Source organism: Cynocephalus volans, chromosome X, assembly GCF_027409185.1.
Source record: "Cynocephalus volans isolate mCynVol1 chromosome X, mCynVol1.pri, whole genome shotgun sequence".
Taxonomy (NCBI): Eukaryota; Metazoa; Chordata; class Mammalia; order Dermoptera; family Cynocephalidae; genus Cynocephalus; species Cynocephalus volans.
In genome coordinates, this window is record NC_084478.1 from 28,011,765 (window position 1) to 28,027,630 (window position 15,866).

The 15,866-nt window shown below is 43.5% G+C and overlaps 2 protein-coding genes across 10 annotated transcripts in view; both read right to left on the bottom strand.

The window, feature by feature from the left end:
- The window catches only part of BCLAF3 (BCLAF1 and THRAP3 family member 3), a 62,665-nt gene extending 62,516 nt beyond the window's left edge, over nt 1–149 (bottom strand). For all 6 annotated transcript variants that reach the window (XM_063083706.1, XM_063083704.1, XM_063083705.1 and 3 more), the window contains exon 1: nt 58–149. The gene's annotated coding sequence lies outside the window, so the exon portion shown is untranslated. The remainder of the gene's footprint in view (nt 1–57) is intronic.
- Nucleotides 150–14,703: 14,554 nt separating this feature from the next.
- Nucleotides 14,704–15,866, bottom strand: part of MAP7D2 (MAP7 domain containing 2) — a 99,944-nt gene continuing 98,781 nt past the window's right edge. For all 4 annotated transcript variants that reach the window (XM_063083425.1, XM_063083423.1, XM_063083422.1 and 1 more), the window contains one exon: nt 14,704–14,953. In XM_063083425.1, coding sequence (XP_062939495.1) covers nt 14,704–14,953 — 250 coding nt within the window. The remainder of the gene's footprint in view (nt 14,954–15,866) is intronic.

Consider the following 15,866-nt stretch of genomic DNA (forward strand, 5'->3'; position numbering starts at 1 on the left):
ACGCCTTCCCTGCGGACCGGGGCCTCCTCGCCCCGCCCGCCTCCCAGGGCCGCTCACCCGGCCGGGAAGTCCCCGCCGCCGCTGCCGCCGGCCCCTCGGGCCTCGCCAGTCAGCCGGCCGTCGTCTCCAATAGCAGCGGTATCACGGATATCACGCTCGGGCGGCGAGACCCGGAACTACTTCCTTCCGGAACCGCCTCGCCCCTCCCCCGCCCTGGTCCCTCCCACCGTCCACGGCCTCGCGCGGAGCCCGCTATCCCACCGACCCTTGTCCTCTACTCTCCCGGCGAGGGTGCCCCGCCCCGGCGGCTTTGGCCAGAGCGCCTGCGCCCTCTGGCGGCCGTTCCCACCTCGGCCGCTATGTCCATGGCGCCTGCGCCCTCTGCCACCCGCCTGCCCAGGCCAGCTAGAGCGCCTGCGCCCTCAGCCGCCCTCCCGCTGGGAAGGAAGGAACGCGCTGGACGTTCCAGGTTCAGGGATCCTGGGGTTTGAGGGTCAGGAATTGGGTCGCCCCTCGGTCCGGGGCAGGAGCTTGGTCCCGTGGGCCTTCCAGCCTTCCACACATGGACACACCAGGAGGCAGAGGTGGCGCGCAGCACATGGACCTCTGCCTTCCAGCCCCTGACTTGGCCTTCAAAGCCCTTCCAGAGCCAGTTCAGCTGAACCTGCTCCTCTGAGGCCTCCCTCTCTCCCTGCCTAGTCAATCTCAACCATTGCCCTAAACTCTAACCATTCCCCACGGCCTCAAATGAAGCTTCTATCTAGAAAACAAAATTTCCCCTCTGGGCTTCTCAAATAGGTTGATGGTACCAACGTCTGTCCACCATCCTAAAGCATTAACTCGCCTTTGTCTACTCTTTTGACTTCTCTCCTCCCGCACTCCATCCACCGACTCCAAAGGTAGTATGTCCTCTTCACTCTTGGAGCTTTCGCACTTGACACTTTTATCCTTTTTTTCCCCTTGAGAAATACCTCTTTCAGGGTCCGTGTTATCTGGTAGTACCACTGTGTGTGTGTGTGTGTGTGTGTGTGTGTGTGTGTGTGTGTGTGTGTGTGTGTGTGTGTGTGTGTGTGTGTGTCTGGTAGTACCACTCTGTGTGTGTGTGTGTGTGTGTGTGTGTGTGTGTGTGTGTGTCTGAACCCGCGGCCTTAGTGCTACCAGCGCCGCACTCTCCTGAGTGAGCCACGGGGCCAGCCCTTCAAGCACTTCTTTGGAGGTGGGGGAAGGGTGAAGTCACACAACTATACAAGAATGATGCGATGCAACTACAAATTTAGGGACACCCACCACAGTGGAGAGCCTTGGTGCCTCTTAGTAATCCCTTTATGCGACCCTTTTATGTGACCTCTCTCATTTTCAGTAATTGCTGCCACAAGCCCTTACCACTAAGCCCTATATCAATTATCATTTTCCTCTCTTCATATATGACTGTGCTTCAGCACAGTATAAAAGGTTTTTCGTTACCTGGTTCTCTCTTCCCCTGTTACTCAATACTCCGGTTATACTGAAATTTTTGCAATTTAAGAATGAGTAATGCTTTCTATATCTAGTTGAAGTCTGAGTCCTTTTTATCTGCATATTTATATGGCTTCAACTCAGGAAGGTTTTCTTTCATTCTATCTTCAAGAATTGTTTCTGCTCCATTTGCTCTGATCTCTCTTTTAGGAAGAGCAATCATCTGTGGTAGTTCTGTTTTGTTTTATCATTTTCATCTCTTTATCCTTTTTCAGCATTCCAGTAGACCTCAAATTTGCTCTATTGATACCTATATGGCTTCCCAAAGCACTATTTCTGCCTCTCTTTTGACTCAAGTTCTATGTTGAGATTTTTTGTTTCTTTGTATCTTCTCTCTCTCTCTCCCCTCACCCTATTGATCTCTATTTCATCCTTTAATTTCCTTATGAATTATATTCTGGTTTTACAGCAGTCCTATCTTCTTTCAAAAGGATGCTAAATTGGTCATAAAATTTTTCTTTTAGATTCCATAGTCAATTATTTTCAGAAATATGCTCTTCTTTCTCTTCCATGGTTGGTTTTTTGTGTACTTCAACAGATATATAGATATAGATATAGATATATATACAGATATATTTATATGTATGTATGTATACAGAGATACATATATATCTGTATCTCTCTCTATATAGAGAGAGATATATACATGTATGTATGTATTTTGACTCATCTTTGAACAAGGTGGTCTTTGTCCAGACTCATTATTGGTTGACAGGTTAACAGAGAGCACAAGTAGGTGACCCTTGGCCCTATTTGCTGTCTACTTGTGTGGATGGAGAGGTTAAACAGTTTGTACATGGTCACATAGCTCTTGATGCATATATAAATAGCGCACATGCACGTATACACAGAACAAGCCTAAGAGAAATGGAATATTATCTGCCTTTCTATTTCTTTTCTTTTCTTTGTGTTTCTTGCAAAACTAAATCTGCTGCAGAATGCCAAGTATGCTTAATGCAAGGAGTCTGTATTAGTAAGAATAAGTTATGCTACAATAACAATCCCAAAGTCTCAGTGGCTTATAACAAACGTTTATTCCTTGCTTACATTTCATGTTCACCGTGCGTCAGTTTTGATTCTCCTGCCTGCAACCCAGACTGAGGAATAGACCCTACCTGAGACATTACTGGTGTCATAACAGAAGAAAATGAGCCAGGCTGGGCCCGTGTGCTAGATCTTAAAGCTTCTGCTTAAAGCTCCTGAATCAGAAACTCTGAGAGTGGGCCCAGCAGACTGTATTGCCACAAGTCTCCAGGTGATTCTGATGCTCACATGCTCAGGTGTGAGACCCGCTGCTCTATAGCTTGTATTCCTGCAAATGGACACAGAGACTTGATGACATTCAGGATAGTTTTAAAGTCCCTAAACCAGGGGGTAAATGTAAAAGTTTTTTTTTTTCTTTGTCTTTTTGTGACCGGCCGTACCGCGCTCAGCGGCCATCCTTATATAGGATCCGAACCCATGGTGGGAGCACTGCTGCGCTCCCAGCGCCGCACTCTCCCGAGTGTGCCACAGGGTTGGCCAGGAAAATGTACAAGTTTTTTAAAAGCATGATTCAGGCTTTGATAGGGACTTAGACAAAGTGCCCACTGTTGCCGTCATTTTTTGGAGGGAGACAGTTTCTGGGGAGACTTCCCGGCCACCCTGGCATGTTCTCCAGCCGCCTTTCTGTGGAGCTTTCTTTTTTAAATGCTAATATGAGAAAAGGAAAAGTATGAAGAAGTAGGACAAGTAGCTTTCTCATCCCTTAAAATCACCATTGGCCCTGACTTTTCTCATGTTTTTACGTAGATTGCAGTTTGTACTGTGTTGGTTGTGCCTTCAGCATCTATGCTGGCCCTTATAATCCATGACTGACAGACCGAGTGAGTTTCTCTTAACTATTTGACTTTGGTTGTGTGGTGTTGCTTTGTGTTGCTTCGCCCCCCACGGATTTGTCACTCCACTTCTCCTGGGTGACAGAGATGCAAGGATTACTCAAAGCCCATCTCTTCTGAGCAGTGGGAGACCCCGAAGCGGTTAACTTCCCTGGAACCCTCCAACAAGAGGGATCCCTTCCTCGGGAAATTAACCCTGAATTGGGGTTCTCTTCCTGCATTTATTTTCCAGACCAGGAAGTTACAGGAAGAGAACATAGGTGGGGTTATAGTTTAACAATATAGGCTGGTAACTTTCAGTGAAACAAGCCAGATGACATTCCAGTAAGGCAGTTAAGTGGTCCTATCAGCACAGGCTTGATCTTAGCAAACATTCCTTCTCTCTCTACAATTTTCCAGCATCTTTACATTTCAAGCAGTAACCTGTCTGTCCTTGAGCCAGCAACCTTGCTGTGCCACAAATCTTTATCTTACACCAGAGACGTATAGCCTGAGGAAAATTTCCAGTCCTCCACAAGGTCAATATTTGAAACTGCAAGGCTTTGGAAAACTAGGCCCCATGAAGTACAATTGCTTTTTATTATATTCCACAGTGTGGCTTCATACTGTTGATGAAACTTGATATATAATGCTTAGCTGGCCCTATTTCCTCCTCCTTTTCTTCTGTCGCATGATAGAGGCATTTTTTGTGGATGCTGTCCTTTCTTTACCTTTAGTTTTATAATGGCTTTGTCAACAGCAGAGCACAGACAGAAATGATTTATACTGTTTGGAAGAAAAAATTTTTAGACAGCCTTATGCTGCAGGTTCCTCTTTGCTTATTCTAGTCACTGGCTTCGTGTCTGTGTCCTATTAAGATGGAGGACAGATTTCTAAACAAAATTTGGATCGCTTCTCGGCCTTTTGGCTAAGATCAAGTGTAAACAAAATTTGGTAGATGCTACCAGCCCTCTGGTCCCATAAATTATTTCTGATGAACTCTTTTGTAATGTAATGTGTGTAGCGGCTTGGCCCTGGGTTCTGAAAGTCATATAATATTTGTAGTTTTAAAACAATATGTCACACTCAGCAATTATTTTGAAAAAAAATTGATGTGGACTACCTACATTAATGCAAGGCAAAAAGGAATGATGAGATTAGGTTTAAAACTTAATTTTACTGCAAAATATTCCTTCAAAGTTTGTTACTCCCTTATATAAATGTTCAGTGATCCCCTTCCAGAAGTTCTTCCCTCAAATCCTTGATAGGTTCCATTCACATGTCTCTTCCTACTATAAGCAGCCTGTTTTTTGTGTCCTGGCACAACCCCAAAATCAACTCAAAAGTCATTAAGCTCTCAAAAATATCATTTGCCTGATAAATCTGTTTTGTCCAATCCCATATTTATCAGGTACCCCAAGGTCTCTTCTTAACTTTTCACTCCAATTTCCACTGTCCCTTAAACTGGTAGGGGAAGAGAACATAATGGACCCTGTGGCAGATATTATAAGACAATCAAAATATTTACTGCCTCTCCCTTCCCAGGCCCCCTACTAGAAAGCTGAAAATAACACGTTACTCACATTATATTCCTATTGGACAGCTCTGGTCTAAGTCAATCATGGCATGGCAGAGACAACTAGCTACCCACCAAATTACGTGTGCTCTCCCTTCCATGGTATAGCAATGTCTCTGATAGGAACAAGACCAGCCAGGGACTATACTTCCCAGCATCTCTTGCATCTGAGTGGGGCCGTATGACCAGTTGTTGCTGCAGAAATTTGAGTGGCCAAGGTGGCTGGGAAGCAGCGTGTCTTCTCCATACTCTTTCCTATTCTGTTGGCTTGATGCAGAAAAACATGATAAAATTGGGAGATGAGGAAGCTACAAGATGAAAAGAGCGTGGTCCCAGAATTACCACTCAGAGAGTTGTAACCAGGCACATCTGTTTTGGACTTCACATGAGGGAGAAAAAGACTTCCATTGTATTTGAGCAGCCATTCTGCATCTGGGGGATTGTTTGTTATAGAAGCTAGCAGTACCTCGGGCCGACCCCGTGGCGCACTTGGGAGAGTGCGGCGCTGGGAGCACAGCAGTGTTCCCACCGCCGCGGGTTCGGATCCTATATAAGGATGGCCGGTGCGCCCGCGGTGCGGCCAGTCACAAAAGACAAAAAAAAAAAAAAAAAAAAAAAGCTAGCAGTACCTCAACTAATACACATGGTAATCTCACTCCCTTTGTGATTAGCTTACGGGTAGATGGAAGACCTATGACTGGCCAATGAGAAGTAGAAATCTGCTGGTAGCTTCTGGAAAAGAGTTTCCTCCCTGGCAAAAGGAGGAAGCAGTACAAGGAGCAGCCCGCCACTGACTTCTTCATGCCTTTGACCATGACAGTGTGAGGATGGGGTGCTGGTGCTGCAGCAACATTCTTCGGAGCCCAGACACTCAAAGAGATGCTGGCCCAGAATCCTGACGTTGTTCAGGTGCCTTTGGAGCTTGTTATATATCATATGTGATAAATACCCTTAACAGTGAAGACATAGTCTGCTGTGTGTCCTGGAACCACCAGAACTAGTATTCTTATTCTCAATAAAAAATCATTCATATCAACAAAGATTTATCGTGTGTCTCCTCTATGACAGGTGCTGTTCTAGGTGCTGGAGATTCAACAGCAAATAAAAAACCAGCGTCCCTGGGACCTTCATCTTGTGATAGAATGTGGGTCTGGCAGAAAGATATGCAAATCAGAGGCTACGAATTGTAATCCATAGATTTCCTCAGTGACAACCATGCTTATTCATGCACAAATATTCACTGAACATCTGTGCTGGCTGGTAGGAATGTGGCAGTGCTGCTTTCATCAGACTTACAGTGAGGGAGACAGATATTAATCAAAGAATCCCACAAATAAATGTCTCATCACACACTGTAATAATATGAAAACATGTAACAGCAGACCTGACCTTCACACACATCACAATTGCAAATAATAACTTCTTAAACATTTGTGTACTGCTCTCTTTCCTGCTGGACTATAAGCTCCAGGAGGGTGGGGACAATATCTAGTCTTATTCTCTGCTCCATCCCCAGCCCTAGCAAAATGCTTGGCATGGAGTAGGTATTCATTCCTAGTTGCTTAATAAATGAGCAGTTATGAAATGGGTTACCTCCTGGATGAGGAAAAAAATATTTCATACCAACTGTCTATGCTCCCAGATGGAAGGTGCACATATTCTGCTGGAGTGAGCAATATAAAGATGGATTAAATGCCCTCAGCAGAAGATTTTCAAGGATTTTCAAAGTCAGCAACAACTTCTGGTGAGGGAAGCTGGCTGAGGAGATTGATTGGGAAACTTGCAAATATAGCTAGGAGATGTATAGCCTAGCAAGAGCCTCTGGAGGTTGGGCCTGTTTGATTTCCCCAGGCAGCAACTTTGAGCTGTGCCGGGCCAGGGCAAGTGCAGGTTGCAGAGCAAACCTGGGGTTCGGAGCCCAGCTATGTACGTCCTGGCTGTGTATGACCTCAGACAAGCCACTTAGTCTGAGTCTTGGGTCCCTCATGTTGAAGTGAGACCGGTAACAACTGTGCCTATCTCAGAATGTCAGACTGTTGTTCTACAGGTTAAGAGACAAGATATGAAAAGCCCTTAGCACAACTCCTGGCTGGCTCAGGGCGGGTTCTCCAGGAAACAGACTCTGAGACCGATCACACAGGCAGCGTATGCAGAGTGTTTGGGGGACGTGAAGGAAGCAGGAGGGAGAACTTGAGCTGCAATGCGGTCTTAGCAAAGGCCTCAGGTAACACCACAAGGAGCTCTGAAGCTGGGACAGCCCCTTCTGAGTTGTCCCACTTTGAGGCAAAGGTCTTTGTACAGCCACTGGATCCAGGCCGACCTGCGAGGAGGTTTAACCTTGGTGAGGCAGCCTCCTTCAGCCAAGGGCAATTCCTGGAAAGGAATTCCAACAGACTTCAGTGACTGTACCTCGAGCATCTGGAAGGATGATTACCTCAGTCCTAAAGGGGAGGCCTGTCCTGGTGGTGCACCATGACATCCACTACACTAGCACTGAATGTGAAATTTGAAGCCATTGGTATAGCTGTTTAAAATTTCCCCAATCCTGCTGAGGACTTAAGGCTACCTCATTGTCACAGTATAACTGCCCAAAGGTTAAAAACATGATTGTGATGTACATACACAGCAAGCATGTGTCTGAATGTATTTAACTCATTAAGGAGCAGGATGACAGAGCTGGTTCAGAGGAGGATATGAGGACAGATTATCATGCACACATATATGTATGTATACACACATGCACACACATATTTAGTGGAAAAGAGAATGCTGGAATAAGATTGCAAAGTTAGAGACAGAATTTTTTAGTGTCCCACAGAGACAAATAGACATAATCTTTGGCATTATCTTTTCTACACGACAAAAATTGTCTTCAATTTTCTATCTACAAGTGAATACCTGACTCCAGAGACTGGGTCCTAACCAATAGCACATAGTCAGGCATACAAAGTTACACCCTGAGATTCAGCTGACCCTTAGGCTGCCTTGTAAGACAACACTCTAGCAGGGCTTTGAAAGGGCACGCAGTTATCTTTCTGCCTTACTTCCACATTCTGGATACTTTCTTACCATCAGTGAACAATGAACTTGTACCCACCACCAGGGCTGTCACTGCACAGGGGTGGGCCCCTGAGAACCCTTCAGAAGGCCAGGTCCACCGAGCAAATGGAATTTATTCTTTCCTCCCAGCAGGACTAATAATATTCACTTTGTCCTGAAACATCCTATGGGTCCCACTGTGCTGACTGAATTCAATCCAACAAGTTTTACATATATCTACTGAGTGTGACATATAGCCCTGTCCTAGTTATCACTTCTGTGTGGACGACTTTCCTGTTGTTTCAAAGATGAGTCTACATATACTATTAGGAAAATGGGATTAAAAGACAAGTACAGCCAACAAAGAGCTGCTGGCTCTAATTCTAAGAAGTTACTTTACACAAAGGTTCAATTCCTTGGGACTCTATTCCTTGCATTTTGCATTTCCCTGACATAGATAAAGTGAGATAGGGAAAGCCCGCTTTAATCTTTTCTTGGAAGTCCAGAAGGCTGGCAGCTTTAGACATTTCCCCTAACAATCCCTGGGTGCCAGCTGGACTTTGGCTTTCGTTACCTACAGCATAGAAGCCTCTGCAGGAGGTTCTTGCTTACTTACTGCAGAGTGTGAAGGGAAGATAAGGAAAGTGAATTCTCGGGGTGCAACCCCTGAAGCCGTAGCTCCCTCTGCCTTTGGGAGGTGGCCCTCAGGCTCTGGGCAGTAGGTGATTTCTTTCTACACATTGACTGCCCCTTGCCTTGGACCCTGAGCTGGACCTTAGGGGGAGAAAAGAGGGCACTGAAACACTCCCTCCCAAGTGGTCAACATGGGCAATAAGTCCCAGAAACACAAGGCAAGTAGAGTCACAGTATAGGTCACCCCACGCCTGGTTCCATGGTCACTGTGAAAGGCATGTCTCCAAAGGTTCAGGATTTTCAGTGTTTTAAATCAGTTTCGCCCAATCTAAGTTTAGGAGATCCGTGCTGGGTATCTGATAAGTGAGCCTGTATTTGGCGTTTGATCCCATATTTATGTAGCAAATGCGGAACAACAGCCCATGCTAACTAAGGTACATAAACACCACCCTAGTTTGGCCTATTGGAAGGGGGCGAAGGGGAAGCGACTTCTTCAGAGAATATTACTTAAAACCCCATGTTCTTGCTTCCGGGTACAATGAGAACTTGAATGAATGGTTGATAAAGCCAAGCTCTTCTGCTGCGAGTGGATGAATGAATAACAAACCCTTGAAAAAGCACACTCTGATAAGTGTTCTAGAATTGGTGGTGATGGTTGCACAACTTTGTGAATATAGTAAAGACTACTGAATTGCATGCTTTAAGAGGGTGAATTTCATGGTATGTGAATTATCTCTCAATAATTTTTTTTTTAAAACATACCCAGAACTAGGATACCCATGGGGGTCCTGGCCCTTCACCACTATAAGCACCTGCTCTAGCAAAACATTTTTGCTGCTTTCAGGGCAGAAGAGCCTGTCAGCCCCCCCGGGGGTACCAAAACGGGGGCCCTGGAGTCAAAGCTTGCTCTATTAAGTTCCAGCTGTGTGTTCTTGGGAAAGTTACCCTCTCATACCTACTTTGTAGCATGGGAAAAGTCTTAGAACCACCTTGCGTGCAGCAGGAACCCAGTACATGCTGCCTGTCATCGTGGTCCACTTCTGCAGAAGCCTACGCCAAGGTGAGCAAAGGCCCACTGCTCCTCACGTCCTGAGAGAGCACAGCACATCCAGGGGCACCCAGCAGTTCAGGGTCTTTAAAGGCTGCTCCTAAGCCTTGTGTCTAAATTTTGTCCCTGACTTAAACCTTGAACAGTAATTGGTACCCACACCTTGGATCCTGCTGCTGTCATTTCCTCACTGTGACTTCTGGGCCTTTATCCCCACCCCATCAGAGATGTTAAACTCAGCTGACCTCGAGACACTAAACTGCCTGCTATCTTTCTACAGGCACAAATGGTCCAGCCCCACCCCACAGTTCATTAGATTCTTATGTATCTTGGGTATGTATTTCTGATTTTTACTGCTACTCCAAATTCTATTTCTCTATCAGACTACACTATATGTTACAGAAGTTTTATCATGTATTTTACTATTTGTTAGGGAAATTTTCCCTTTTAAAAAACTCCCAAGTTTCTTAGCTTTGTGTTCATTTTCTTATAAGAACCGTACAATTATATTTTTGAGTTGCCAAAAAGAAATCCCATTGATTGGCACAAATGTGAGTGCCACCTGCTATTAGCTTTCTTCACAAGCATAGATTGTCCCCAATCAGGAATATGGCATGGCTTTCCATTTACGTCTATGCTAACATCCCTCAGTCAAGTTTTAGATATAGTGGTAATTTCTAGGAATTTTATAGTTTTTGTTGGGATCTATTTCCTGTTTATTGCTAATGTGCAAGAAAACTATTTTCTTTAGTAGTTGGCCCCCTGTGAAATTATTCTGAGTTTTCCAGTTGTTTCTCTTGAGTTTCCTGAAAAAAAGGATCTGTAAAGGCTTCTCGTTTCTAATGTTTCTAAGAGTTCTCACTTCGTTTTCTTACATAATTGTGCTTCCTCAGCAGTGCTGAGAAGTGCAGATGGAGGTCACTCTGTGCTGTGCCGCAATGTAATTAGTATGCTTCTAAAAACAAATTAGTTCTTTACATTTGCTTTCTAAATTTCATTTACAAAAGCATTTGACTAATAGGAAACTAAGACAAATTTACAATGTTCACAAATTAGAAATTGTTCTTAGGAATGACTGGCCACCACCATGGCCAGAGCTCATGATGACATAAGCTACTTTTAATGCCCCCGTCAGAGACCTGTGTATGTAAATATTTGGTGTCACTCCTGTACCACGACCAGAGGCTTCGTCAAGAGAGCTGGGGAGGGCTGTGCTGACTAGGCCTTCAGCTTCAGAGAAGGCAGCCTGAAAGTTACCATGAGGGTTCCTAATTCTAGTCCTGTCTACCTGGTCCTGGTCTGAGTTGGTACTGTCTCCCAAGCAGTGGACAAGCCCGTGAGTTAGATACAAAAAAGCTGGTCTGGGTTTCAGCTTACTTAAAAATGAAGGTCAAGATTCCCATTATAATTCTGTTTAAATGCCAAATTGCTATGTGAAACGTTCTTGTAGATTACACCAAGGTTAACTGTGTCTTAGCTAGCTAGAAGTCCCTCTCATCAGTGATATGAAAGAACAGCTACTGACTGTACTCAGGTTCATCACATTCTAGGGACAGTCCATCACTTAATAAGCTTATTTCCACAATGCTCCACTCAGCACTGACAACAGAGAAATTTTTAATGAGTTTGACAGAGGAAGGACACCCATTCAGGATTTTGGGGGTTTTCCCACACAGGTTTTAAAAACCTTGGTTTGATTTTAGCACATTTCTTCATTGAGCTTACAGGAACAAACAAAACACCAGCAAACCATCAGACTCTTCAATGAAAATGTATTTCACATTAAACACAATCTACACATCATGCAAATGAGGCATCACCATGGTCACAACGGTGCTGTGAGGTACAACAGATCACAACAAAACAGACATTTAGCAAAATGAAGTTATAAGAAAGATGGCGAGGCATTTTTTGAAAGTAGGACCATGCTATCATTTTCTGTGTGCTTGTCATAAAAGGGATTTTCCCCCTGATATTAATCAAGATCAATGGCACCGCATTATTGGAGGCATGTATTTTATTCAGTATATACACATACACAAACATACACAGTTTCCATACCCAATAAACTCTTAAACTGTAGCTGTCTTTTAAAGCATATGAAGATTACTATTGAGACTTCTTTATATCTCCTGGTTGCAAACCTCTCTCAGAATTGTGGATCTTTCCAAACCCTTTATTGTACAACTCAAATTAGAAAGTTTCAAAGAAAAGGTCATTTTGATTTGAAAGTCACATTTCACCATAAGAAATGAAAATAAAATAACACACCATTACATGGCATCAAATGTGTGGAGTATACATTCTAGTGTCATTTTTCCCCCACTCAGATGTTTTTTATTAAAGTTTATTAAAGTGACATACTGGGACCAGTTTGGAGCCCCCTTGTTTCAGGGAACTATGATTTTCATTTGTGCCTGATTTCATTACAGCTGGGCAAACACAGGAGCAAACAAAGAAAACCCTCAAGATCCAAGAGAAAAATAGCAAAAACATGGAAATTAGCCACTGCACAGGAGACACACGATTCATCCAGCTGGAAAGTCACTCCATGATTTGGAGTGACTACAGTTTGGAGATTTTAAGGTGTGACAAGAAAGGGTCCTTGCTAGATTCAGTTGCTCATGTATACAAGAATATGCGTAAGAGAACAGAAATCGTTGTTTAATTACTTCCTTACTCAACCAAACTTATTACTGTAAACTCAAAAGAGTAATGTGGGGCCATGCATTTTGCAGGTGGCAAAGCTTAGTAATACAAATAAGGTTTCTTGATAGTGCCTTCCAAAAGAGAAAACCCTGGGGGAGGGGGAAGCTCCTGAACTACTTCTCCTTCTAAACAAAGAAATGGAGATACGCAGCCCAAGTTGAGTATATGTTTAACTAGAGTTTGGGTAAATGTCTAGAATAGTTTACAGGAAAAGATATCTAAATGTTTATGTGCTCCAGCTTGGGGAATAAGAATGGTTATAAAGTGGATTTCTGAGCCAGAATCAGAGGATCACTATGATAATAGAGAAGTACAGGAAGTGTTTTATCAGCAGCTGAAGCTCATAAATAGAACCATAAAACGAAACTTTGCTAAAGCCCAACATGGCAAAAGTCTCAAGGTTTGTACCAAGAGTGGCCAGTATTTGACAGACTACCTAGGAATACAGTTACATTCCGATGTGATAATTTGGAATCCAGCAGTTAAGGGGGACAGGAGTGTCTTCAGATGGCCAGCAGCTTGGATTTGACTACCAGCAGCTTCACGGGGTCTCCAAACCCCACCTGCGGCAATTCAAAAACAAAATCAGGTGAGACCAATGAAGAAACCAAGTATTTTACAGTTTGTAGCATCTATCCTCTCTCTAAAATGACTGTACAGTATACTTTCTACCTTCTTGGTAATTATATTTTCCTTGGCTCATATAGTATTTCTCAACAGAAATGCTATAGTCTTTTGCATAGGACTATTTTTCTTTAGGTGGGTCAAATTTTCCTTGTGTGAAACGTTCCTAAAACCTGCAGATGTTTAACATCTCAAGTTTTGCCTTCCAAATGCCCCCAGCCATTGAGACAACAAAACCCACCAACACATTTCCAAATGCCCCCTAGTGGGGGGTGGGACTGCCTTTGCTTGAGAAGAATTTGAGAACCAGACTATGTCACAAATTAAAATCTACAAGCAGTGTGAATAGAATGCTTTAGTCAAGATTTTTTCTTTTTGGAAAGAGATTTTGCACTTCTTTTAGTTAGAGATGTAGGAAATAAATTTGAGGACCAGAAATACTCTCTTAAGTTTTGTGGTTTTTCTGATCCTTACTGGTTAGTGAAGTAAGAAAACTGAAGGAAAGCTAATTAAGCCAAGGTTTGCTACCAACAAAAGAAACCTCTTAAATATTAAGCCATGTAACTGTTAGGGAAATAGAATGCACAGGCAAATTAGTGTTTTACGTGCCCAAGAATCTAAAAGTGACCTGTCATGCTTTCCCTCTCACATGTCAAAGGACTGCAACCGCTTTCCCAAGCACTGAGAGGAGTGGATTCTAAAACTTGTTGTCTAAAGGCAAGAGCTGAGGTTAGGTAGAAATAAGTAGGACATGAAACAGTGATCTTAGCCATGTAGCTTCCCCAACCTGTTTCCTCATTTAAGAAATAAAAAGGTTGGACTAAATCATTTCAGGCATGGAATTTCTGTTATAGGAGTGGAGCATCATAAAAAATAAAGTGACTGAGAGAACGCTGAGAATATAAAAATGTTTTTAAGAGTCTAAAATGGGACGAGCAATTGGAATTATTAAATTATGAAAGGATTTGGTGACAGGTTCTAATTATGTTTTCATTATCCAAAAACAAGCCCCAAACTGAAGTAATCAAATGTGAGGTGTCTATAACTAAGTACACATAACTGCAGAGTGTATATAACCCATTGATATTCTTACTCAAATAAGCATAGCTTCTAGAAGCACTCTGCCTAGAAAAAAGGCTAAAGGTGCGGGAAAAACTTTCAGGGCACAAATGGCAGTTCTTCCCTCTCTTACTCCCTCAGGTATGATCCAAGAAAAGATGTCTTTGGAAGAATCCAGAATGGGTCCACAAAACAGCAAATCATTTGGCCCAAAACTCATCAATGTATATGAATAATTCTAGATAGAATGTGGGATGTTCATGAGTAAAACTGGGAGGGAAAAGGGATTCCTTTTACTAATACTGCCTTACAACATTATTACAGCATTCTCTACTTGCCTCTAAAAAAGGTGCTACTTGAGACAGATAGGTGGTCAAACCTTTAGTTTCTCAACCTTCTTATCCACACACCCCAAACAGGAGGGGCAGGGTGGGGCTCGCACGTAAAGGAATTACTTGAAAGCTGATTCTTGTGTATGCTGCAGTATACACCATAATATTTTTGTGTTTCTGTTTTTCAAATAAAACGGACCATCTAGGAGCCCAAGTGATGTTCATCCTATCTTCACAAACTGCAGTTGGAGAGTTATGGATTTAGAATATCATCGAAAGACTGTACCTCTCCTTAAAGGAATGTTGAATTTGTCAACAGAAGGTGTTCAGAGTAGTTTCTTGGCCAGGACTGTTAAATCCTTCGATAAGGTTTTTGTTACAGTCATCCAGGCTGAGATTTTCACTGGATCTCTTGGGGAATGTGGGGGGGCCAGTGAAATCTAAGATATCTTGAAGCGCTCGGGCATTACCAGTTCCATTTTGGTCCAGAGACACCCCAGGAATCATTTCACTCACTGGTGAAAATTCTGGGATGGAGATAAGCTCTTCTTTTGAAACAGGACTAGAAGAGATGAGAGAGAGAGAGGGAGGGAAGGGGGAGAGGGAGAGATCACGAGAACTAAGCACAACAGATTAATTCTATTTGTAATATTTTGTTATACTACTCTTCTTTCCTAGTGAAGATGAATTTAGAGTCTGAGTTTGGGTGTGACACATTGTAAAAAATACAAGTAAGTTCAAATCTAAGAAGTTTGTGGATGAGAAAAAGGGAAGTATACTGAGCAGGGCTGTGAACGCCAAGCTCACGCTGCCCAAAGAGTGAAGGAAAAAACCTGCAGGCACCAGCACTCTACTAGGGAGAAGTGAGGCACTTCCAGAACTTTCAGACTGGGACATCCAAATAGAAAGCAAATGTTAGAAGTTCAAAACAAGCTGAGGAAGGATCCTAATTAACATGGAGATCCTGACACTGCCTTTCTAGCAGTGCCACCTTGGGCAAGCTGCTTTCCTCCTCTGGCCTCAGTTTCTGGACCCCCGTAAAATGGGAATAACAATCATTTTTCCCTACCAATGCTCCTTGGAGTGTGAATGGGATCAAGCTGGGAGGTGTTCATGTGGAGCCATCTGAAGTAAGTGCTCAGTTATGGTTGGGGGCTATCGTTAACAAAGTGACCAGACACCCAGTGACCTGCAGAACAAATCTCACCCACTGCTTCCTCTCCAAAGCGAGGCTTCCAGTCCACCCTGACTTATCCAGCTCCTGCCCAGCTGAGCCTGGGTTTCTCTCTCTCTCTGCCCTCCCTAGAGATGGAAGGAGGAGTCTCATCACTGTGTCAGCTACAGGCCTAGCTAACAAGCAAATCCAGGCTCAGAAGAGTGGTGGGCTGGGAATTGAGGGTCTGTCACCAAGAGTCTCTTAGCCAGAGCAAGGCTACTGCCAGGTTATTCTTTTCTTCCTTGATGAGAGGTTAGAG